Source organism: Plectropomus leopardus, chromosome 18 (genome assembly GCF_026936395.1).
Source record: "Plectropomus leopardus strain MGB_pleo_1.0 chromosome 18, ASM2693639v1, whole genome shotgun sequence".
In the NCBI taxonomy this organism is placed as follows: domain Eukaryota; kingdom Metazoa; phylum Chordata; class Actinopteri; order Perciformes; family Serranidae; genus Plectropomus; species Plectropomus leopardus.
In genome coordinates, this window is record NC_142193.1 from 24,237,656 (window position 1) to 24,263,612 (window position 25,957).

At 40.2% G+C, this 25,957-nt stretch overlaps 1 protein-coding gene across 4 annotated transcripts; it reads right to left on the reverse strand.

Annotated features, from left to right (window-relative positions):
- Positions 1–10,527: 10,527 nt before the first annotated feature.
- On the reverse strand, positions 10,528–23,063 carry pecam1a (platelet and endothelial cell adhesion molecule 1a). 4 transcript variants are annotated; one of them, XM_042505548.2, is made up of 16 exons: positions 22,866–23,063; positions 22,745–22,768; positions 19,711–20,004; positions 18,141–18,437; positions 17,788–18,048; positions 16,239–16,520; positions 15,789–16,085; positions 15,428–15,709; positions 14,123–14,261; positions 13,911–13,978; positions 13,690–13,743; positions 13,031–13,117; positions 12,534–12,590; positions 11,886–11,908; positions 11,733–11,805; positions 10,759–10,897 (listed from the first exon to the last, which is right to left on the reverse strand). In XM_042505548.2, exons 1-15 carry the CDS (start codon positions 22,921–22,923, stop codon positions 11,773–11,775), a joined length of 2,256 nt encoding a protein of 751 aa, XP_042361482.1. In that variant the 5' UTR covers positions 22,924–23,063; the 3' UTR covers positions 10,759–10,897; positions 11,733–11,772. The 4 variants fall into 4 exon arrangements, with proteins under 4 accessions (XP_087925304.1, XP_042361481.1, XP_042361482.1 ...); XM_088069179.1 differs by having other exon boundaries at positions 10,761–10,894; XM_088069178.1 differs by lacking the exon at positions 11,733–11,805 and having other exon boundaries at positions 10,528–10,894; positions 22,866–23,060.
- Between the last annotated feature and the right edge of the window lie 2,894 nt (positions 23,064–25,957).

A 25,957-nucleotide genomic window follows, 5' to 3' on the forward strand; every position in this document is an offset into this window, starting at 1 on the left:
GACCCCGCTAAAAATGGGAAAGTCTTTCCTTTGCATAAAAAAACCTGCATTCTTATAATAACATTATGAAAATGATACTAGTGTATACGCAACTACAAAAACAGCCAAAAATGCTGTAATATGCATGCCAGGCCAGTAGTTGTCGGTAACTTTGGAATAATAATACTACTACTACTATAATAATAATAATAAACTATATTTATGTAGCACTTTTCTTAACAAGTTTACAAAGTGCTTTCCAGAAAAGCAAAAGATAAAATCAAGGCAGCAAATAAACAACAATAAAATCAAATGCAAACAACACAGTGATCATGTATTACTGAAAAAAAGCTGTTGTCATGTGAACGAAAGGCCAAACCACAACAAAAGTGTAATGTTTCATGCAAGATTCCTTGCTGTGTAAACAGCCCCTTAGTGTAGTTGAATATTTTAGGTCAAAGACAACTGTGAACTCAGACGCTGACATTGCTGACTTACAGTATTATCAAGTCAACAGTGTCGACTAGTGAGCTTTTTTTGTCTCTTTACTACAGGACGTCGGCGCTGCACAGCCAGGTGTTCAGGGACAAGCAGTTCAGACAGTTTTAATAGCAACCTGTCACAGAGGCTTATCACCGGGCTATACATGATACAAAAAAGACAGCGATGCATTCCCTAACACCCAGCGGACTCGCGTGATGCAGGTAGGAGGAAGGTTGGTGACTCCACCACCTAAAAATAAGAGCTGTGAAGCATCTTGTCTGTGTATAGCATGTAATGAATGCATCCTCATAAACCCCATTGTCTTAAAAGGTCAGTGTAACACAAGTCATATGTTTGAATTATCCGTGTGAATGCATAAACAAACTGAAGCTTCGCAGCTTTGTTAGGCCTCTTAGCAAGAATTTTAAGTAAAGCACAATGGGTCCAGAAAACGCTGAACTTCTGACGGGTTGTTGGAAGTATATTTCTACAAAAATGCTGCCCCTTTTCTCAGAAACCACCCTGCTGACCTGCGCACATGCAGTCCCCTGGGTGACAACAGGAACAGTGTACGAACACACCTGGATCACAGGACGGTAAACACTGTAGGAATTTGTGTCTGTCTGGATCCCCGCAGTGGGAGATACTCGGGCTAAAAAGGATCTGGTTATGGCACGAGCAGCGGGCTGATAAATACGAATCTAAATCAGGAGCGAGTTTGTCTTTCAGCGAGAAAGAGGGACACCAAAATGCCTGCAGCTGTGGAGACGGTTCAAGTTCAAATGACCCTGATATTGAGTTTCAACATATAAAAACTAGAGCATCTATCTGCTAGACATTGCAATAATTAGATGTGTGATAGGTCTTTAAAACTGCAGTTGGTAAGTTTTATAAAAATACATTTTTGTCATATTTGCAGAAATGGTCACTACATCCTGACAGTAGCACATGAGACACGCCTTCTTAGGGCTTCTAACGGCTCACAGAAAACAACCAATCAGAGTGGAGGAGTTTCTAACGCAGCTGTCAATCATGTCAATCGCGGCTCATGAACTGCAGGCAAGCTGTCAAACTACGCCGATCAAATATGATTCTAGATTCTGATACTGTATTATCTTTCTGTTGCCTCAAAGTTTTCAGAAACGTATTTTAGTGTACTGTGTGGCTGTAAAATGAGAACGTTTGTGACCTGGATGCCATGTTGAAAGCAGCCCAGAGTTGCTTTAGGCTGGATTCACACTATATGGTTCAAGTGGTCCAATTCTGATTTTTTTTCCTCTAATGTGATACAGATTGGATCTGTATCATGAACGTGTAAGCAGGAAAAAAGCACATGAAATTAGATATTTTCAGTTTGGTTTCAGGCCTCATTCATATGTGGAAATAAATCAGTGTAAATTCAGACTCCTCGGCTTTGACTGGTTGTTTTTGTTCAGCTCACTGGAGTCTTGCAAATGCCATTAGGAGCACTAGGAAGAGGAAGACAAAGAAACTGGATATATAAAGGGGGCTGGATACAGTGTTAGAGGTGGGCTCCTGTTTGTTCTCATGAATAAGGCTCAGTGGTGCATGAAGACTACCGTCAGCTAAACCGGCTACTTCAAGTTTAGTACTCTGTGAACTTGTATGGGCATAAAATGACTCAATTTTCATTTAACCCTTTTTTTTTTTTTTGTTTACCGGAGGCATGCGAGAAAAACTAAGTTTTCTTGCCAAATTCAACAAACACGGAGTGAACAACTGATATGCAAATTCAGTGATAAGAGAATTCTTTTGGGTGAAGTATTTCTTGAACCAAATATCTGAAAAGTTTTGACCATATTTTATTTGAGTGGCATGGTGTTAGTGCGTGGAAATGAATATGGACAAATTTCCATGGAAACTATGTGCTCATAACTGGGGGTAGGGGGGGGCATGAGGGCCAGGCCATGTATTTTCGGACCAGATGGCAGTTGGCTCATTTTCAACAGCAAATGGCTCAATTTACTTTGGGTTGGCTCATCTAATGTGCTCCCTTGGCTCTTTGAGGGGACTCACCCTTTTGTAAATTCACTTCACGACAGCTGATCTTGTGACTAAATGCGAGTGAGGATCCACTGAGGGTGTTAATAAAAAGACTTTTGCTGTCTTACTTTTGCAGTTTCATTTAAATGACAAATATTACCAGCATGTATTTGCTATTCTCAATTACACTTACTTACTTGGCTGATTCCATCCCCTGGTGTCCGTTATGTTATGTTTTCCACTAAGTCTACATTAAACAGAAACGCTTCTTTGTCCTGCACACTTTCACTGAAATGACATCCAGTTTGCCGTCTAAGGTCCGACGTATTCCATGTGAAGCAGAATAACTGTTTCTGCTAAAGAGATCAATGGCTAAAGAAAAACAATCTCATTTTATATGACAAGTTTGTTTCAATCTCACGCCCATGTGACTTTCTTTGTTTACTTTCTCACTTCTATTTCTCTTCTCGTGTGCTGAGCTGAACTGCCAATGACAGTGATTTCATTCACAGATGTCGACTCAACTTGCTGAAAAGGCAGCAAAAGAGCCGACAAACTAACTGACTAACACAACCAATATTCACCTACAGCTTAACAAGCCGACTGTCAGCTTGGTGTGTCAGGGCCTTTAGTGAAAATGCATGTGTTTGAGAAGGACTGAGCAAAGACTGAATAAATGAGACTTGGATTATACTGCACTAGTTGTGTGAGTATGACTAAATGGATGTTTTACCATAGTTTTACTGTTATTAAACGTGGCCCGTTATGACTTCGATTCATTAAAAATTTTCTCCAATTTTGGATTCTTTATTCAACGTGGAGACATGTAAAAAATACAAAGTTGTCTTCATGAATTCAGTGTAACGGGATAAAGATTTAAATTAAAAGCATGTCATTTGTATGTATTCTCTTCTATGGACTGGTGCACAATCTCAAATTTAAAAAAAAAACAACCTCTGTTCAATTCTTCTGAGGTTCAGGTTAAATTTAGTCATTAACATAACTTTAAATCATTAGTTAAAATCATAGCAATGATGTAGTGCTAAGCAATAACAGGTGCAGACTGCTGGGGGTGCATGAACTCTGCAGGCTGCCCGCTGGGAGTGTAAATGTGTTTTTTGTTCCAAGAGACGTAACAGGCAACGTCTAAACATTGGCAAAAGACAGAACATTTGAACACCTCTGGACCGTACATTTCCCCTCATAAACACTTTACAGTCCGATATAATCAAATGATCGAGGTAACCTGAAATTAAAAGTCTTCCAGTCCAGCTTTGTATAAATTGTCTATGCTCAAAGCTTTATAGACTGTTTACAATTCAAAGTCCTTCTGTGGACAAACTGAAGACAAGGTAAAAAAGCTGCTACCCTGTTGAGAGACGCTACTGCTGACATTGACCAAGCATAAAGATCGCCACCCTGCAAAGAGGTAAAGGCTGTAAACAGGCGCAGCAGCTGTCCGGGACACAGCGAGAGCATGAAGGCTCAGACTTAGCACAGAGGGGTGTGGGAGTCGTACCGAGGCCATCTGACTGTTTGTGTGAGGATAAGGTTACGTTAGCCGAAGCCTGCCTCCATGGAAAAGGAGGTCAGAGGTGAGAAGTTGTGCATACGTGTGCCTAATGTGTTGATGCTTGATTGCACAATGAGGGCGTGTGGTGGTCAATGAAGAGGACGTGAACCTTCGCTGCTGCTGTTCGTTCGGAGCAGGTTGCAAAAGGTTATGATGAATTAATGTCCTGGATCTGTGAGAGCTTAAGCAGTTAAGATGGAGGACATATAGCAGGTGGACTTACTCAATCTAACCTTTACTCAGCATATGAAGGACAATGGAGGATCACACTTTCACACAATGGCATTCCAGAGCTGCCTGTAGCCTTAATACAGCACAGTGACATGCAGCCGCAACACACGCAAGGACAAGAACAAAAAAATAATTCTGTTTGTGCTGTTATATAATAGTATAAAGTGTAAGTACACCTGAAGTGATGCCAGATTCAAAGCTGTACTTAATAGATCCATAGACCATATGAAAACAAAGATTGTAACCACTGCTAGTGTCCTGGTAATGAAGCAGTGTTGTTTTTTTAAACGATGACCTGTTTGACCAACTGATGGTGTGAAACATGAAGTGCATAACAAATTGCAAGTGTCCCTACTTCTGCAAAAGCTTGCCTATAGCCCATGCAAGAGAAATCACCACAGCAGGAGACGGTTAATTCTATTAATTATGCCTAACTTTAAGCTTCAATCAAACAGTTATATGAAAATTCACACCCTGCAGTTGTTGTGAACAAGTAAATTAGCTTTAGAGAATGACACCATTTATTGGTTTGATCTGTAACATGTTTATTTCTGCTGTAAAGACATTTTAACATGGTGATCTGTAGGGATTGACTCACTTTTGCAGTCGGCCTCAAGTGGCCATTAGAGGAACTGCAGTTTTTGGCATTTGCAGCATTGGCTTCATTTTTTAGCTGCAAAAGATGCTGCTGGATGTGAAGTTTACTTTCACATTTTCCCACCTGGAAACTTTTGTGCCAAATGCAGCATTATAGAAATACCATTATATAAGTCACATATACTACAGTTCTTCAGTAATATCAGTGTGCTGTTTAATGGGTTTCTGACACACACACCTAGACTGCGCACGGCTGCAGGCACTCAACTCTAACATCCCAGCAGGACTCTTTAATGAGGCTCCTACCAGGGAGTGGTATGTAAGGAGACAAATGAGCCATGAAATACCATCCTTTTGATGAACAACTCTATGGATTCCCAATTAATTTTATTGCAAGTAGACTTGGAAGGCTTGACATTGAATTGAGGTCGGAGCTTGCATAATGTATCGACCAAATCACAGTTTAAAGCAAATATTCTGGAATAAATTGTGAAAATTAAAAACAATAATTACCAGTTTGACTTATAACCATTCCTCAAACACACCCGTTACATTGTTATTGAAGATGAATAAAAATGCCTGTAATAAAACATTATATTCAACAATTCTCAACTAATTTGCTGTTCTCATTTGCTCTTTGCTTCTCTGTCTTTAGAGCTGAAAGAAATTAGGGAATTATAAACTGCATTTTTTTTAGTTATATGGCTAGACAAATAACTCCATGCTGAGAGTGATTTTATTTTTGTCTTTGCTTTGAATCTTTGTGGTTCCTTCAGAAACAGTTCTTTAAAGCTGGTTAGACATGATTTGGATATTTTTCATGAAGCTCTACATACAGTAATGTAAAATATACTGCTGCTTTTACTCTTAACAACTACTGCAACTGCAACCTGATTACAAAAACAGGTAGCTCGGGCCCCAAAAGAAAATGTTAACATTGTGTGTTTCTGTAAACCACAAATACATTACATTTGCACACTTCATACAAATCAAATATATATTGACATAAAATATAAGCTGACCTTTGTCAGTGGGAGATGAAGGTGGAGGTGGATGACACCTGCCAAACTGCAGACTGCAGCTCTAAACTTATAATACTGGTTGTTTTTTGTTAACCTTTATCAACCTTTTCACTTGTGTTTGTGGCACCGAACCTGGTTATTTTTTAGCAGCACATTACAGCATATCATGACATTTCACAGCAGTGTTATTGAGACTGAACTTGTTTTTTTTTGTTTGTTTGCACCGAACCTGGATTTTAGGTCAAAAGACAGTCTTTTCCAAACCATAGCCAAAATCTAACCCCACCTTCACCACAGCGTTGTCAAGCAACACGACTCACTGCGGCATTTCCCAGCAGTGTTTGAGCCACCAAACTTGGGTGTATTAACCATACCAACAGCATTGTTTAGACATATACAGTGTCAAAGTATCTGCTACCAAATAAAAATGTAACATATCTGTTGTTTGCAAAAATGCACAATATAACCATGTTTTTCTGGCAAATGGGTTGATAAAAGAGCAGCACGACAGCATATGTTTACAATATAGTACATGAAAGAAATATATAGAATTTCATATATTAAATAAACTAAATGAAATATAATGTGAACCAGATAAAATTCGGAAAATCAAATTGTGACTAAGACCATCTCTCTAAAATAAGCATTCCTTTGCAGGAGCAAGAAAGTCCAGGTCTACACAATGACCTCATTGCTGCTTCTGAGGACCACAAACAGCACTGGCCCCATAAGGCCAAGTCAAAGACAGGATATTCCCAGAATGCATTTCACAGGGGTCAATATGCTAATTTTAGCACAGAAGCCAATGGCAGTTCTGGAGTTGTGCTCCAGATACAGGAGGAGCTGGATCGGGTTACGTGTCAGAGACACGAACAGCATACGTGCAGTAATAAAGAGGGGACGGAGGACCCTGCTGGGCCTGTAAGACTGATCCATCACTCTCACCATATGTGTGTGCATGACCAAGCCCCTTTCCTAACGACTCGCACTATAGGCAATGATCATGTGACGGCGTGACTCTGGTGTAACAGGAACCCTAAAGGTCTGTCAGGGTGCGTGACCTCACACATCGCAGCTTTGGGAACAGTAGTAAATCCAGCATGTCCCCCCCGACACACAGTTACGATCTGAAGGCAGAACAGCACCATCCTTGGACAAAGTGTTCGGTGTCTGAAACGAGAATGCATTCAAAGCGATCTCCTTGGCCGTCTCACACGCAGTTTTGTAACACACGAGTTGAACCCTTTACAACCTGAGCTAACTGGTTAGATTTGTTTAAAATACATGAGGCAAAGGCAATGGACAAGCTAACAAGACATGGCTCAAAAGTTAGCAAGAAATGTGTAAAAAACGTGACAAGAAAATTATCCAAAAATAAGAAAAATAAATAATAATAATAAAATAAAATTTTAAAAAATCTGAAAATTACTGAAAAAAGTGTTGAAAATACAAAGATATGTATTTATTATTCATTTTTCTGTGATGAAATTTAAAGTATAAAAATATTATAATTATAAGTTTCTGGACATATTTCCCTATTTTTTGCTTTGATCATTTTCTCATAACCTCCCTTTTTTTTTTTTAACAATAATTTGTGGGTAATTTTCTCATCACTTTTAACTTATTTCTTGCAATCTGTTAGACATTTTTTGCCAAGTTGGTTATTATCTGTTTGCCCCATGTTTTTTGGGGATAGCTTTTGAAAGGCATCTGAACACAGCACAAAAAACTGAGGTTGATCCAGGTTTCAAAGGGTTAAACTGGAGTTAAGTGTATTTGCGGTTTTGTCTTTTGGTCAAATGAATCCAAAAATAAAACCTGAGCGAATTCAGGGTGGGGTGTTTTTCTCTGTTTAATAATACTCCCACAGCCTATTTCTAACTGATACTGTATAATACGCTGATAGCGATATTCATGTAACACAGTTTCCGCTCCTGTTAGCCTGCTCTCTGGTGCCCAGAATATGCTGCTCCCTCCTGCCAAGGCCGACCTCCTGGTTAAGTAATGTGATTAATAAACCATGAGTCGACGAAGACGGGGTCCTATCCTCAAAGTAGGGGTTAGTTTTCATTTTGGCACCTCAGAGCTTAATCCAGTCATGGATGCCTCTGAGGAGCCCACAGAAGCCAAGAAGCACACACATCACCCTCCATATGAGAGCTTTGGGGGCCTCAGGGAATGGTGCAAACCCTGGAAATATTGTACCACACCACGGTGTCACATATACGTGCACACATTCATGAAGACTTAGCACAATTGCAGCGGGGAACAAAGCTCAGAGGTGGAGGAGGAGGAGAGATCAGACAGTTGTGTGAACTGACATAACACACAGAAAAGCATATGGACCATCCCCCGGATAATGAAGACGAACAGTCTATACGTTCGTGTGTGCTAAGAATGGAGATGAAAGCGTGTGAGTTGGTGGCAGGCTGTCAGTGTTAGCTCTGGTGTCGGGTGTTACAGATTCCCACTTGGATTTGATCTGCTGTTCAGGGTTCCTAAGAGCTTCCTGTCGAAACTCAGATCCGCATAATCCATACTGTCGACAGCAGTTGCCGTGAACTGAGTGAACCCGATGTATGCCCTCGCATTCAGGTCCAGCAAAGTGTCTTTTGTAATTGGCTTCGCTTGCTTTAATTCACCTGCTGGCCGGTGAAAAACTCATACGAATCATGTAAAATGTCAAAAAGCAGATTTTCGCAACAGATTTACAGAAAATTTAGGGGATATTTTCAAAATGTTAACACAATTGTGATGACTGTGTTTCCATTGAGTGATGTTAAACAACCACCGCACTAGCCGTCATTATTTGTAATCAAAGGTGACGTAGGCACGTTATGTGAGCAATAGTGGAAGGGCAAGCCCCTTATACGTATAAGGGGAGGGATTTCTCAGAGGTGATAGTCCACGATTTCACAAAGGAATTGTGGATTAGAAATTTCCGGATGATGAGTTATGCGATGCAATAACGCCTCTTGTAACGCCTGCTGCATCATGCCCGAGGAAGCCAATTACTACCGACAAGCGCATAGCCATAGCATCATGTGACCTACATGACAGTACAGTTTTGCGAAATGTGGCTTTTTTCATATTTCATTAAGATGAGCATGAGGTGGCACTAATTACACTCTGGTGCCACTGCAGAAGAAGTGCGTACACCGAGATCACAAAATTAAAAGAGTGCCAGTTAAAAATAAAGTAAACTAAGTACAAAAGAAGGATATATAGTTCCAGAGAGCACAAAAGAAATGGAAATAGAGAGTTTTGAACACTAAAATCACAGCTCTGTGCTCTTTGATTTATTCTTGTAACAGCCCTGTGTGCATAAGCATGTTAAGGACAAGGAGAGTTGAGGCCCCTTACGTCTTCATGAACTGAAGGCACTGAGGAACTGAATGGAAAGCTAAACTGAATCTGTGCTCTCTTCAAAGCCCGACTCCACTGACAAAGTTTTACTTTTAGTTCAGTTTTCCATCAGAAAGGGCTGTCTGTTTGGGAAGGACTGAGCGCACGACTAAATAAATGAGACTTTAATTATACTGTCCAATTTGTGTGAGAGTTTGTAAACAGATGATTTGATATAGTTTTGCAGTTGTAAAATGTGGTCTCCATTTACTTCCATTCATCAAGAATCTTCTGTGTTTTTATGATTCTTCGTTCAGCGTGAAAGCATGTGATTATCAAATGATTATCTTTGGAATGAAGCATTCCTGAAAGAGACCTTACTGGAAAGGGGTTCGCTCATACAAAATTTGTTTTTATGATAATGTAGCACTAGAAGCAGTAGGCGGTTGATAAAAAATTAATCAACAACATAAATCTTTTAAGTCATTTAAAAAGCAAAAATAAAAGACAGCGGTAAATCAAATGTGTTTGGGTTTGGACTGTTGGTTGGACAAATCAAACAATTTCAAAAAAGTCACCTTGGGCTTTGGGATTTTGTGACAAACATTTTCCTAAAACTATATTTAAACATTTTACATGCTAAATAATTCATTTAGTGTGAACACGTAATCAACGGTTCATCCTAGGGAAATAACTCAGTTGCAGTCCTATCTAACACACGCTGACATGTAACTCTCACACGCAGGCGACGTTGTCACATTATGTTCTGAGTTAAGAGCTCAATGTGTCACTTGAACTCAGAGTTAATGCCACTTCTAAATGTACCGTATCCTCCTGCGCTGCGTCGAGTTCAGCAGGAGGATTACCTGATAAACATATCTGGTGTATGGAGACCTTGAATAAGTTCATGTTATATCATTTAATTAAAGCTTAGATAATGGAAACTGAAACTGATATCTGTGATGTGACAACAGAGAGCTCTCCTCTCAGTGAGAAAGATCACAGCCAGATGGCACTAAGTTTCCATGCAGCGCTGCCTGAAGTCTGTCCTCTAGTGGTTTAAACAAAGAGCTCCGACTCTCACACAGCTGATGAATGTAGTCCCAACCTTGTCACTAAAGAGGCAGTATCAGTTCTCTGCTCACTTCAAAGACCTCGCTTTCTATTCAGATTCTGTCACCGCTGCCACCACTGGAAGGATACAGATTTGAATGTCTTTTCCTTTGTGGCAACAACACATATCCTCTCTCTGTGTCTTGGCAAGAAAACTACCAGAGAAGCATAGAGAAACACTTCAACTTACAAAAACATTTTATTTGCCCTTCAAAGGCAAAGCGAGTGAACTGACAGTGTGGGATGTTCATTGCAAAGCGTTACAAAAATACAAAAAGTACGTAAATGCTTCGAGTTGTTTAAGGTCTTTCAGAGCAGACGACTCCAGCTGCATTAACAAGCCGGATAAATAAGGGAATAAATATTCTTGTCGGTCAGTCAACAGTCTGGTGTTCGGTCGTTTTCACTCCCCCTGGTCAGCGGTGTCGATGTGAGCACTATCGTCAATCTCATCTAAGTGGTCATCATGGACCATGTGGTCACCATGGTTACGGTGGTCGCTGTGTTGATCTGTGTCATGATTCAGCTGTGCGTACTCCACTGTGCCCTGCTGAAAAGGGACAAAACCATGACACGTGAGGGTGATGTGAAGAAACAATAACGGCTGGACCACTCATTATGAACTGATACCTGATGAAAGATTATCACATTCATGCCTTTATCATCAGCATGACAGACTGACTGCTTGCAATGTACTGTATGTATTTGTGGATGCAGAAAGGTACACAAAAACCCCAACAAAAGTTTGTTATCTTTACCCAGGAGGTCATTAGTGTGTGTATCAAATTTCATGGAAATCCATGCATCAGTTACAGAGAAATTTGCTAAAAACAAATGTGAATCTTGTGGTGGGTTTAGAGGAAGTCAGGGGATCACCAGTGTCAGTGGGACTCATCCTCTGGGGACCATGAATGTCTGCAGAATATTTAATTACAGTCCATTCAAAGGTTTTTGAAATATTTCAATTTGGACCAACATAGTGGGCTGGCCGACAAACTTTCTATCTTTGCTAAAAACGAGACAGAGTCATGAGAAAGCTCCGTTATTCTTCCAGATTTCCAGATGAAGTTCCTTAAAACACAAGTACAAATGTTTAATCTTTCCTCTATTTTAGGAAATGTTCTCCCTAATACATGCTGAACAGTATGTTTACCTGCAAACTAATTTCTGCAGATACATTTTTGATCAGCCAACATAAAAACAATAATTAATAGACTCTTGATTCATTAATGTCATCAAAGTTTAACATCTGGACATAAATGGTGCCAAATTGTATTTTTTTTCCTCAGAAGACTTCCTGTGTAATTATCAGCAAATGATCATAAAAGTACAAACTAATTAAGTATTAGAAAGCGTTTTACTTGGAGTATAATACTGCCAGTTACCTGTCTACAAACAATCAAAACTGTCTCCTCAGGGTTTCCTTTATTGCACTGTGTCTGTCCGTGAGAGGTCTCTCTGAGCAAAGACACAACAGAGTCATGAGTGTGTGCGTCTTTTTTTCGAGGGTGTGCATACATATGTGTGTTTCTACTTACACCGTTGAGCTGCTCGGGAACACCTGCAAAAACAAAGCCAGAGGACATGCTCAGGAAACAAAAAGAGTCTGAAGATTAAAGGAGGGCTTGTAAAGTCATCAGTACTCCTGTGAATGACTCCCACATCCCATGAAGCTTATCACATCACACATTCACACGAGTATGTACGCACTAATACTGTCGTTACGTACAAGCAAGTCTCCTCTTGCAGCACATAGAGTAAAAAACATCCCTGTTATGTTATTCTGTGTTTCTCTTCACTTCTGCTGTATCATTGTTTGTATCAGCTGACATTTATTCCGTTAGGAGTTATAAGGAGCCAATGAATGAACAATGGTTGCAAGTTTTCCCCCGTGAGAATGAAACAATGGAACGAGTTGCTCACTCAATCTTAACGGATGTACCCGCTGTTTGGCTATGATTGTTAGAACAGGAAGTTCTCTTTGACTAAAGCAGGAAGTGGACACCTGGCGACTGGGCCTTCTGTTTTAATGGGACATTCTTTCACTAACAATGCAGATGTTTACAGTTGGAGCTGATCCTGTTTCCTGGCGCTTTTCTTTTTTCAAACGTCAGCGAAGGGCCCTGATTTCTCTTAACGCATAACTTTAGGCGGGATTTGAATAAAGAACAGGATATTAGTCGTACCTTGCTTGGAGCTCCGCACTTCGCTGTAAACCGTGTCTGTGCCCTGTTTCACCGGAGCTGTCAACAACAAATACATTATTTTAGACAGTGTTTTCAAAGGAAAACTCATAACTCACCTCGTGTCACCGTGAATTTGTTAAAAAAACAAACTGTTTTTCTCGCAAGTCTCCACGATGAATAAAGAATCCATAAACTGAGCAAATTCTTGATGAACTGGAGTGAACAGGGTCTGCGTTTAACAGCAAAACTTTCAAACCATCCATTTACAAACTCTCACACAAGTTGTGCAGTATAATCCAAATCTTATTTACCCTGTTGCATGCATATTTTTTTTATTCTTTGTTCAACATGGAGGCTTGCAAGAAAAATGAAATCTTCACAATTTCAATGTAACGCGGTTGAGTAATTGATATAAAAATCATCATTTTGTGGGTGAAGTATTCATTTTAGTTCAAAATGATTCCACTCATAATACTAAAATTCAGAGTCAGTCTCACCTCTGTCAGGGTCTGCCTGTCTGAACTGCACCTCGGTGTATTCTGGCAGCTTTTCTGGAGCGGTCACACTATTCTGGTCATCAGACTCTGCAGAATACAGCAGCAAGCTGAAGTTAAACTTCCACCTATGCTGAGTAGTGAACAATCCCAAACACTGTTTATACAATGGAAAAAGTAACATATATGCTCAAATAACAGAAGGATTTTTTACAGAAAGAGGGACACCACTAATGGAGGTAATATAGGAACACAGACTGATAATTGAAGTCAGTCAGTTCATATAAGCGAGACACTTTTACACAGTTAATCCTACATATATCATCCTGAAGCTGTAAATACTCACTAGTGCACCAAATGTGTATTACTCCACAGCTGAAAATAGTCCCCCAAAATATATTGCTTACTCCTCTTTGAGTAACATTTGCTCAAAACTAAAGTGACTAGCTGTTACAGGAAATTAACTTGCACTTTTTAAAAATGGTATCATGCACTTGTGACTTGTTGTTTTAAAAAGGTCTTCACTATCAGGCTCAGAGCTGAGTATCACAGATGGTGTAAGGAAGTTGTAAATTATTAAAAGACAGACTAACATATTGTTGATTTTGTCCTCTTTTCATGGGATCTGTTGACAAGTTAAACTGTCCACACAATCTACTCACCAGAGCCTGAAGTGTGCTCACTCCAAACACTCTTTCCCATCATGCCTGGAGTCACTACACAGGGAGAAAAAACACGGCACCGGTCTCAGTTATTGCATCAGTACAATCTACACCGCTACTGTCATGCATTAAAAAACAGTACACAAAGAAATTATTAAAAATGCATTTACAAAATACAGTTTGCTGCTCTATATTTGTGTGCTCCTGATAAGTGACTCTACCATTGGCAGCCTCATTGACCTCTGCCTGGGTGAGGCTCAGCCGCTCCACTTTAGTGCCGGCCGACTTCCTGAGGAGAGGTGGAGACAAAAAACAATCAGCTTATTAAAACAGGAAACGTTGAGGTGGTTACCATACTACCTACTCATGCTGCTCAGATTGCTTCACCTTCAAAACACTGATTTTTGATAAGAGCATGAGAAATGTTACTTACACTGACAGCTCGTTAGTTCTCTTCCGCTTAAACAGAAGGAGCCGTTTTTTAAAGGCCATGATAAGGATCAATGCCAGAAGGAGTAGGACGCAGAAGATGATTACAGCGATGAGGCCTTTCTTCCAGCCAGCCATCTTCACTGCAGAATACATTTGAATGAAATAAATGAATACGTGCAATAATAGTTTGACTGTTAAACACAAATTTCAACATTTTTGTAAAGTTTACCATTTAATGATGGGCAAAAAAGTTCTTTTCAGTGTTACCATAAGAAATGGAGTCCGCTAATATCGACAAATGACCAGTACACACACAAAAAAAGATGTAACAGTCCAAAACGCTTTCTATTAGCCATAAGTGATGCAGTAGCGACCAACAAGTAAACTGTGACCTGAGCTATTGTTAGCTAGCTAGCTGTGTTTTAGTTATGCTACATGGTTGCTTGTAATGTTTGCTGATAGTGTAATTTGCGAGCAGTAAGCCAATTAGTATCATGGAGCTAGTGGTCTAAATTAATTAAGGGAAAACTGCAGATAGTGATGTGATCTTAGTTAGAGTACGAGCAACAGGACGCTGACAGCAATTCACTTAAAGAAGTATTTAACTGCTGGAGAGATGACCTTTTAAATCTCTAGAAAGATGCAAATACTTTTAAAATTGGCACTAAATGACCAGAGAAAACAGAAAACACGGTGCCTTTGCCCAAGAGGTAGAAAACCTACAGCTACCAGAATGCACTGCGCTGCACCAGACCAATAAACACTCCCTTTGGTGGGTGATGTAATAGGCACGCCTATATGTAAAACAGTGGCGGCTGGCAAGAGACAATCTCTTATTACAGTTAAACAGTAAGCCAACGCGATTCTAAAAACATCTGAGGTGAAAAATATGCAACGCAGTAACAGAATCTTGTTTTTTAATTTGATCAGTGCTGCCTAGTTTTACTGTTTGATCGGATTTCTGTCCAATCAGAGACAGAGAGAGAGTGGCCTGAGAGTGTGTCTGTTGATCTACTTCTATCCTCTTTGTGTCCGTGGTGGCGGCATGAGTGGTGGGCAGTACGAAAATGCGGAAGTGCAATCTGTAGTTGGAGAAACAGTCCCGAAGGCCAGCCAAACTCTGCTGAATGATGTGTTTTGCATCAAGGTTTGCCGTGGGGGCAGGAGGAAAATGTAGGCACTGGTTGGAAGGAAGTTTACCAAAGTTCATCTACACACACTATACACATTGTATTGATACAAAGCTTGTTAAAAATGGCTAAACACACACACACACACAGAACCTTTTACCGAAGATAAAACTCACCTCCGAGCATGACAGGGTGGCTTTGTTTGGCTTCGTCGGCTGCGTTTGTGCCCACACAGTAGTACTCCCCTTGATGCTCTCTTCTGACTTCTTTGATGCTGTAGGATGCTTCCTTTTTCATGGAGGTCTGGAAGGCGAGAGCACCCTGGCTCTTGGTGTGGTACCAGGTGAAGTTGATGGGAAAAGAGCCTTTCTCAACAGAGCAGACGAGAGTCACGTCCTGCCCCTCGGAGACGTCCCCAGTGTAAGGGAGCATAGTCAACTTTGGTAGTGACACAGGCTCTGCATGGAGTAAAATGAATGTTAGACCTGCAGTTCATCATATTAACAGTTTATATGGATGATTTGTCATTTAACACACCTATGATGGTTGAGAGTTGCAGCTGCTGCCCTGATCCCAACATGGGAGGCCTGTTTTGACTGTTTTTCGCGTGGCACAGAAAGCTATTTAAGTCTGAAGTCTTTCTGATGGCTGAACAGTTAAAGATGGCCTGCTCTCCCAGCTTGCTCACCACCCTACGCTCCCTCAGCCCATTAGGGCCGTGCAGGGTATATTCGATGGGCAGAGTGCCACTGTTGCTCTGACAGAGCAGCTGGAAGCGCTTCCCCAACACCAGCGTGCCCCCCACCACACTCAGCGTGGGTTTTGAAACAGGAACTGAGGAAAAGATAATTGGCCAGTTAGTCAGTGCAACAAAAAAGAACAAGACACAGACAAACAAGAGTCGACAGCCACAAGAGCAGCTCTGTGAGGATGCAGATCTAGCACACTGATGCTCAGAGCAAGATGTTCGTACATTTTAAGACTCACCTTTTGCTTTAATGACAATAGTTTGGCTTTCTTTTACAAAGCTGTGCAAAAGAGTAGCAGCCTGGGCTTTACAGGTATAGTTGCCATTTTTCAGAGGATTTGCCACAGTGATGTAAGTCTCTGAACTGGTGAGTTTGACTTTGTCTCTGTAGATGGAGAACTGCACGCTTTCATTGGTGATCTTCTCAGGAACATGAATGGTGATGGAGCAGGTGAGTTTGAAGCTGTCTCCCTCAAATATGTCTGTGGGCTTTACAGTCAGTCGTGGCTTTGAAAATAGCTCTGTTAAAATGAGACAGCAAAAATAAACCTTAAACAGTGTGGTTTACTTCTTAATTTTGACAACAGAAAGGCAAAATCACTTTATCTTAAGGTTTTTGTAAAAATAAGAGCTTATTAAGTCCTTATAAGGTACTAATTAACATTATACTGTGTTAATAAGACTATATAAGTGTTAGTAATCATAAATACATTGACTCTTAGATTATAAGACATTAATAAGCAGTTATAAGAAAAGCATTAGGACCCAATCAGGTGGAGTGCATTTCAGCAGCCTGGGGTGGCTTTTGTTACAGATTCCAATGAGAGTAAAGCGTTTGCTGATTGCGTGTTGTTAAACGTGTCATTTTTCCACTCTCTGCACCTCCTGTATTTGCAGGAGCACCCTGACTGACTGGAGTTGAAAGATTTCAACTAAGTATGGAAAAAGTGCCCTATGTCAGGTGTTTATTCCTGTTGTCCAACAGGACAACCATGAGGTCGCCCATACACGTATTACCAGTTATGCTTTAAACTTATGACAACAAGGTACTTCATGTCTTATTAGACATTCAGTCCAATCACCAGAAAAAATCTTGGCAAGTTTCTGCAAACACTTGGTACGTTACATGGGTAAATTATTTTGTAGCATATAAATTGAAACTTTATGTTTACATGTTGGGTTAGGTTGAGGCACAAAAAACACCTGGTGACGGTAAAAAGGTCATGTTTTGGCCCAAAAAGGCCCAATGAATGAAACCTTTTATTGGCACAAAAGCTGCTGGCAAATCAGGGAAAAGTCGTTAAAAAAAAACCCAGGTTTGGCGGCTCAAAAGTCATTGGGAAACGCTGCGATGTGTTGGTTCCATGGCTAAAATACCACAGGGAAATACAACAATGAGTAAGTGAAAACAACCAGGTTTGGTGTCACAAATGCCACCAGGAAACACTGCAATTTCTTTGCCAAAAACACCCAGGTTTGGCAAAAAAAGAAGAAAAACCTACTAGTGTTAAGGCACTGGAAGGTCGCGGAAAAACTTCCAATGTCGTTGGTTTCAAACAGCGGTCTTAAGCTTGACAGGTGCTTGCCCAGGTGCCACACCATTAACCATCCTCTCCACCTCCAGATGATAAAGTCAGCTTATATGTTACGCCACTTTAGAAACGTTGATATTATACAAACGAAACACTCAAATGTAATGTATTTGTGGTTTGCAGAAATGTAAAATGTCAACTTTTTCTTGTTGTGACTAAGCTGAGACATTTCATAACAGAGTTTTCCAGTTCTTGCCTTTGACTGTGATGGTTTTATTGGTTTCTCTCTGCACGTTGCCCCACTCCGCCTTGCACACGAGCATCCCAGAATCGCCCTCTTTTACAGTAAAACGATGAACGAGGCTGACTTGTGCTTGATTGAGGATCCTCCTGTCCTTCGTCAAGAATACCTCAATGTTCTTCAGCGGACTCACCACTTTACAGACCACCTCTATGATCTCACCCTCAAAGACTTCGTGGGAGGGCAGCACATTCATGATCGGGGAAATGAAGAGTCCTGCAAGACACAACTCAGAGGCGTCAATCAAACAAGCTTCATTGAGCAACCTAATCTTTTCTTGGAGACACAACAGCTCTTGAAATAATCACCTTTGACTATCACTTGAATCTCATTGCTGCTGTTGGAGCGTCTGGCTCCAGAAAGCATATTGACCTCATAGTCACAGAACAGGAAGCTGTCTCCAGTCTCCCTCAGGACCAGTGTGGCGTCTGATGAATTCCCACTGGGTGGCGGCTGCTTTATCTTCTTAATGTCTCCGTTTCTAAATCTCTGGTAAAACCGGAAGATGAGGGATCCTTTCTCCTCCTGAGCACTGCAGGTGGCAATGAACTCTTCACCCTGATACGGTTCGGTCTTATTTAAATACAGAATGGGGGTCTGCAGGCCTGTGAAAAGGAAAACCCAAAGGGACAGAGGAGAGACAAAACTTTACATACTCAAGTTGTTTGTGAAGATATAATGGCACACATTAAAGAGCTGCTTGGATATGAGGTGTGTGAAAAAACTCTATTTTGGAGAACTTTATCAAATCGCCAAGACAGTGAGGAAAATGAAGAAACGTACACCTGATTTTGTGATGTTTAGGCCATTAAAAGGTAACATTTTTGCAAAACAATTTCAACCTGGACCCTATTTTTCTATGTTTTTGTGCATAAGTAACTAATTGGAACTGAAATTGCTCCAGTTTTGAGCCAAGTTTTGGTTGAAATAAACCCTTAATTCACCTAGGAAGATGTAAAAACATGCAGGCTCTGTACATGCTAAAGTTACTGCTTATTTAGATGGAGTCTGTCGGCTTTGGTGATTGTAATTTTAGGGCTATTTAACAACAATCTGAGCCTGTCGGGGCAAAAACAAGTATTTTAAGTGGACATTAAATGATGGTGGACAAATGCCTGGAGAGATCACATTGCAGCCTGTTTTGCCACTGTAGCACTCTCACTTAGTACTGGACCAGTTTCAACATTTTTTGTTCCTATAAGACACAAAAACATGGGGAAATGGGGTCCAGGTTGAAAAATACCCAAGTTACCCTTTAAATAAAATCGTGTATATTTACATCCCTGATAATAATTTTCCAAAGTTTACTTTAAGTAAAAATGTATTTTTCTTATGCTGCAAAAAGAAAGAAAGAAAATACAAAACTCATCATCTCAAAACTCATTATATTTACAGCATTTACAGTTTCGTTGTTTGTCCTTTTCAGTAGCTGTCTGACATTGGACAAACACAAAGGAAGCATTTTAAGATTTGTGATGTTCTTCCTGGCATAAGTTTTGCAAAACAATAATGCAGCCAGAATATTCACTATGATTGATATTTAACTCATGATGGTTTTAGGTGTCAGGAAATGCTTATTTACACTGCAGAGGACAGGAAATCTGTGTAAACACTCCACTGTTTGCTGTGGAAAAAGTTGGCAGTAATGTTAATTATTCAACAATTGGGGAAAAAAAACAAAATAAAGTTTTGTCCAACAAGCTTATGTTGACTTTTTCCCCAAACATGCTGATATATGTCAGATGTTCAAGTATATCATCACCTTTTTCATGTTATCCTACTCTTGTCAGACACAAACAATTACAAACAAATCTAAACAATTGAAAACAAATAAATCCTTGTGTGAGAAATCCATTGTACTAGGATATATATCTCTACCTGTGACATCAAGTTTTTGGCTCAGGGTGGCTTTGTGCTTGTCCTTCACGGTGACCCGACACTCATAACTTCCAGAGTCTGCTGCTCTGGCCGGGTTGAGCTCATACACAACTGAGTCTTCTGTGGTGGTAATGGAGAGGACGGTGACACCATCCTGTGTGAGCTGGAAAGTGTGTTTCAGGTCAGGGATGTTGTCATGGCTGACTCTGACCTGGCAGCGCAGGGTCACGGGCGTCCCGCTCTCAACTGTGCTGCTGGGTTGGACAAAGAGGGTGGCGCCATCTATAGTATATGCTGTAAAAAACATGCAGACATTTAGTCCAGAGAATAATTAGGACTTATTTATCTAAAACCAACATCAGGGACCCAGTCGGTAATGCAATACAACAGTCTATTATTCTCTCTATAATAAAGGTGAAGTCTGAAGAAAGCCGTTCCTCGGCCTCCAGTCTACTGCACAGCGAGCAGGAGCTGCTGACGGAAGGAAAAAGCTTCCACAAACAGAGTTTGACCCTCTTTACCCCCCTGGGAGAGCTGTGTTGATTTATCCCAACTTCTGCTTTCCCTCAGAAACAACAGCACGGTGTAACCTGCCTCAACAACCACCAAACAAACACTTAGTCCACATCCTCAAAGTGCTGCTGCAAGTTTGGGCTCAGTGATGTAAAGTGACTGAGGCGGTGAATAACTGTGTTAACTCAGCTGCTGCAGAAATATGTATGAAGCTGTTAGACCATAAGGTTGTTAAAGTGTGGGTACAGCAAAAATTAATGTGTTATGAGTTTGTTACACTACAGAAAAATGTTTTATTAATGAGACTGACAAACTGAAAAGCTTGAAAAAAATCACAAAGTATATAAAATTAGGAAAGGGAGAGATGACTGGTTCCTCTGTAAAATCAAATATAGATCAAAAACTTATATATATAATAATATATATAAAAAAAGCTTGATTGTAGTTGCTAAATCATGAAAGTTTTTGACCACTGCTGGTCTTTGTCACAGCTATGAAAACCTTTATTTACAGATTGGCAGTGGTTGAAACACGTTGTCTCTTTTAATGATTTAACCACTACAGTAAATCTATTTTTTAATATAACTTTTCTTTGTTTTCTACATTTTTTGAGTGCCTGGACTGCCTTTCTATGTATCCAATATTAAAAAATGCTGGGGGTGTATCCACTGAAGAAGCAGCCGCTGCTCAGCGACAGCCTCTCGTTCAGCAGCTAATGCACAAAGCATGCTTGCTTGTGTTGTTAAATCTGTGGCATTTGCCGGCCTGTTTATTCATGTATTTACTTGGACTGAAAGAGCTACGAGGGCTTGTTGAATGTAGCAAACTCGCAGCTCACATACAGCGGGTAATCAAAATGACAAATTGCTGTACTATGCATTTTAATGTTTTTATATAGCAGGGGAACAGTTATGGTAAGGATGGCTCCAGTGTATCATTGAGCCATGATTTCGGGCCCCACCCAAAACTCCTGCATGGAACAGATTAACAGTCTCTGCAATACAGTATTGTATAATTCAGTGTTTTCAAGTTTTCAAAAGTATTTTCTGACATGTTTAACAGTTGTCAAAAAAATACATGTATGAACTGAAATTTTAAAGGTACAATTTAGCTGCGCCCTAAATATGAAGCTACGAACCAGCAGCCATAACTGGCTAACCGCTAACCGAGTGTACACGTTTTCCAGGTCAATATCCTCTCAATATGACTCATGAAGCCATAACTGGCTGCTGGTTCGTAGCTTCATATTTAGGGCACAGCTAAATTGGCTTAGCTTAGCGCAAATACTGGAAACCTCCTAGCGTACTCCATAACTAACTTTGTTTGCACTTAAACTGAATTAGAAAATTTTACAGGGTGGTTAATGTATTTCTAGAGTTTAATCTGGTTACTGGCAGCCTCACACTGACAACAGGACATCAAGTTAATTACTCAGCTTTAGAGGTGCTGGTAGAAAGATTTTGTTACCTTTAGACCTTGACACAGGCTAGCTGTTTCCTCCTCTATCCATCCAGTCTTAATGCTAAGCTAAGCTAACCGCTAACCGAGTGTACACATGTTTTCCAGGTCAATGTCCTCTCAATATGACTCATGAAGGAGACGTTTCAAAGGGTTTTATGTTCTCAGAAATGTTTTTTCCCCAGGGTCAAAATCACCCGTCAATAACTTATAGCTTACTGATGTTATACTCCTTGAAACTTACCCCCTTAAATTTGTTGGAAATTGATATATCCACAGAGGCTGAACAGATTTACAACATTTAAACCACATTTCAAACATCCATCTACCCTCTGTGGAAAATACATGATGAAGAGTGTCATACAAGGAGAATAATGATGAAGATTGTTGTCTTGAGTTCTGTCAGACTTCTTATCTCGCCAGCATGATAGAAAAAAGATGCATACTGATTGCCTGAATACCTCAGATATTTCTTTTGTCACCAAATTCCCCTCATCTCCACATGACAGACACACAACTGGACTGTTTTCCACACTTTCTTCTTTTGCAATTTCAACTGCAAACAACTTCTAGCTATCTCTTACTGTGAGGGAACATAGGGATGACTCGCCTGCCTTAGTGTCTGTGGTCTTCTATTAATCCCACACATGATGTCAAAATGTCAAACTATTTCTTTAAGACACTGACTGCCACTATAGCCAAGATCGACAATGTTGCTATGAAAAAACAGTAACTAATACCCATTTCAAAATCAAATACACGTTGTATGAAAGATATTTAAAATCTGGGAGATTCATTTAAACTTATGCTGGTTTGAAAGATTACCCAGTTTCACATGTGACGACTACAAATAGCTTCAATGAATCGCACTGAAGACTTGAAAATATCAAGGAGGCCAGGAGTGCACGATACCATGCCCATTTCCTGCAAAAAATAACTGCGCAAGATAAAAATAACTTCCTCTTTTAATACAGCACGGATAACCTAAAACTGTCTCAACGACGGAGAAACCCTCAAGACCAATTATTAGACAAGAGTCAGAAATACAGTATAACATACTCACATGACTGTCCTCTGGCACACTGCCCTGCGTTTGGAGACAAGAAGAAGAAACAGAAGTGAGAATCAGGTTTAACTGGAGGAAGATCTGTTATTCTTGAGGCAGTATCACAGTGGGGTCTTACAGAAGTGAAGGAGGCAGTAGAGGAGAAGCAGCAGCCGGTTGGGGGGTCTGGAGTCCATCCTGAGTGACGGTGGTTCACTGCTGTGAGATTAAAATACAGCTACAGAGGGCCGTCGAGACGGAGGCCAGGAGGGCAGTCAGAAGAACGAGGGAGGAACGAAGGAAGGGAGAGGTGGAACGTGTAGGGTACAAACAAGTGGTGGCCGCGGTGAGGGGGTGTTCCTCGGCTTATCATACACACTCCTTGTGCTGCTTTACTGACCAGGAAATGGCTTTACTTCCTCAGGAATCTAGCATGTACCATGTTTTTATTAGTGTGCCAGAGAAGAGAAAATTCAACAATGAGAGTCTCCTCACTTCTCTGTCAGCCTGGATCTGGTTATAGGGTGTTTCTTAAATAATTCAACAGTTTAAAATTGCTGGTTATTTTTTGCGTCATTGTGCAAAACTTCCATAATAAACTTTGCTCATATTGTAATTTAAAGGGAAAGAAAGAAAAGCAGACTTCTGCTTTTCCTCTTGGTTCTTTCTTCAGGCTTTAGAAAATCTAACCAGTGACGGGAGACTTTGGCAAATCACAGGTCATTTCAGGGAGAGGGCGTTGGTTGCTTTACAATTGCAGAAGTCCCTTCAGTAAAATCCTGATTCAGTGGTAATAATGATAATCCTGCAGAGACAGTTGCTGCTCCAGCATTGGCAACAACTGTCTACACTATAAAGCAACCCAAAAAAGTCTGATGGACTTAACAAAAGAGTCTAAAAGAGTCTAAAAGAGTCTAACATTAAGCTTGTTTCTACTGCAGGAACTTGGGCGTAGTGTTGCGGTGTCTTGCCCATTGATGCATGTATCCACCACAGGACCTGCCCCTGTAGAACTTTTACGGAAGCAAAACAAGTCCCTGCCTCGGGGTAGATACTTCAGCGTGGCTCTGAAAAACTGCTAGGTTGGGCTTGGAGTTGATTCAGTGTTGACTGGGTACAAGTTAAGGCCGGAGAAGACATCAACAAAACGAGTGCCACTTTAATGCTGCGTTCATGTGATGTTGGAATAATTGGAATGACAACTTTTCCACTGGAAAAATTCACATAAACAGCATCTCATGTCAGAAAAAATACCATGGCAACTCAGAGATAATTTTATAACACGAGTTGTTATTTTTTTTTTTAATTGATTCACGTATTAAATATAAGTTTTTAAAGATAGCATTCCCCCTTATATTGTCTTCTGCTTTTAACAGGAAGACATTTTCATGAATAAAATACATATGTTTGAAATCATGGCTCACCTGATTAGTTACTGTAAATGTTGCTGCCTCCTAGGTTTTACCCGCAATATAAACGCCATTAATAAATTAAATAAAACATGTCAATATCTGCAAAGCACTTCAAAGATGGAGAGAAAGGTTGCTGGGGTTCCAATATATTTTCATGTACAGAATTTCAGAACTTTTCTGTGACTTTTCAAGTACTCTTTTTTTCTTGCCTGGCCTTTTTTAAACATCAGATTCAAACTTTGAGGAGACAGAAGGCAGGGGGAAAATGAGGACAGAGATGAAAAAAGAGGGTGTTTAGGCAAATTAGTTTTCCTTTTCCAGATTTCTGCCTACCCCAGCCTTACCATGGATTACAGCCATTTTGACCTCTGCTATATTGACATTTGGTAATATTAGAGACTGTTGCTCTCCAGATAGACCATAAAACAACAAGCACATCAGGAATTATGCAAGAACCTAAAGGCCACACTCCACTTTGCTCGTCCCACCTCTTAAATAGTTAATGTTGTCTGCTGCTTCTTTGCTGAGCTGCAGCGATTCCTACTGATCCAATCTCTAATTAAATATATCAAAACATGCAGTGTTTTGACAACACCACCGACCACCTTACACCCAGTCCTCTCCTCCAACAGTGCTCTTGTTAAAACTGTGAGATGAAACTATGATGGAGCCGCTGAATCATTTATGGGATGCAAACTACGATGGTAGCAACTGCAGAGTGTGTAGAGATGATTTATAAATGACCAAGTGTTTGGGCAATTTGGGGAGAGATACACAACATAAGGGAATGTCAGATTGATTATGGCTACAGATTGAGATATCAATCCTGCACTTCATCTGCAATACAGCTGATGAGGAAATAAGACTTGAGTGGGCAGGAATTATTGTTGGAAAGGTGTAGATTAATCTCATGACAAATATTGTAGTCGTCATGGATGTACTTCCCCATCAAATTAAAAGCCTTGGGCTATGCGAATCCTCAGGGGAACAGCCCACTCAATGCATTTTCTTCAGTATCACAAGAAACATGTCAGTATCACAGACTGCATGGGAATTTCAATTTTTGTGTCGTATCATATTTTTATGTTGGGAATGTGGCTGCATTGTATTTAAATTCCAGATGTACTGTAAGTATGCAATAGAATGCAGCACATTGCAATCCTCAACCGTGACCACTAAGAGCTGCTGAAGTCTAACAGGAAAAAGGTCGACTCTGCAGCTTTATCTGCATAATGCTCACAGTCACTTCCATTTGTGCCACATTTTACAAACAACAAATGTTTTCAGTACACACTGTGCAGAGGTGCATTTTATCTTCTACAGAGCTGCTGCTGCTGCAGAGGTGACCTTGATTTGAGAGACAACCATGTTATTCCAACACAAACGGTCCTGTCCGACTTATGCAACTAACACTGCAAACCCTGAATGCAGATGTTGTCGTAAAGAGTCTGCTCGGGCTGTTTCCTGTCTGCAGCACACAAGAAGTTAAAAAATTAAACTGCTGTTGATGAAAGCATTACTTAGCTTTGTGGGTAAGCTTGAAAGGTGTCATGTGGAAATAGGTTCATCAGAGTTCACGCTGCTTTTTATGAAGCAATTACAAATTAAGAGCACATACAGTGGGGTGTTTGTCTCACATCTTTCTCACACCCTTAGACATGCACAGCTTGGGCTGGCTGCTCCAAATTAAGTTAACCAAGTACACCATATCTATCTATCTATCTATCTATCTATCTATCTATCTATCTATCTAGTTTAGATGTTTAGATTTTAGCCAAAAAGTTTATATATAGAAAAAAAATATTACACAAACATATTG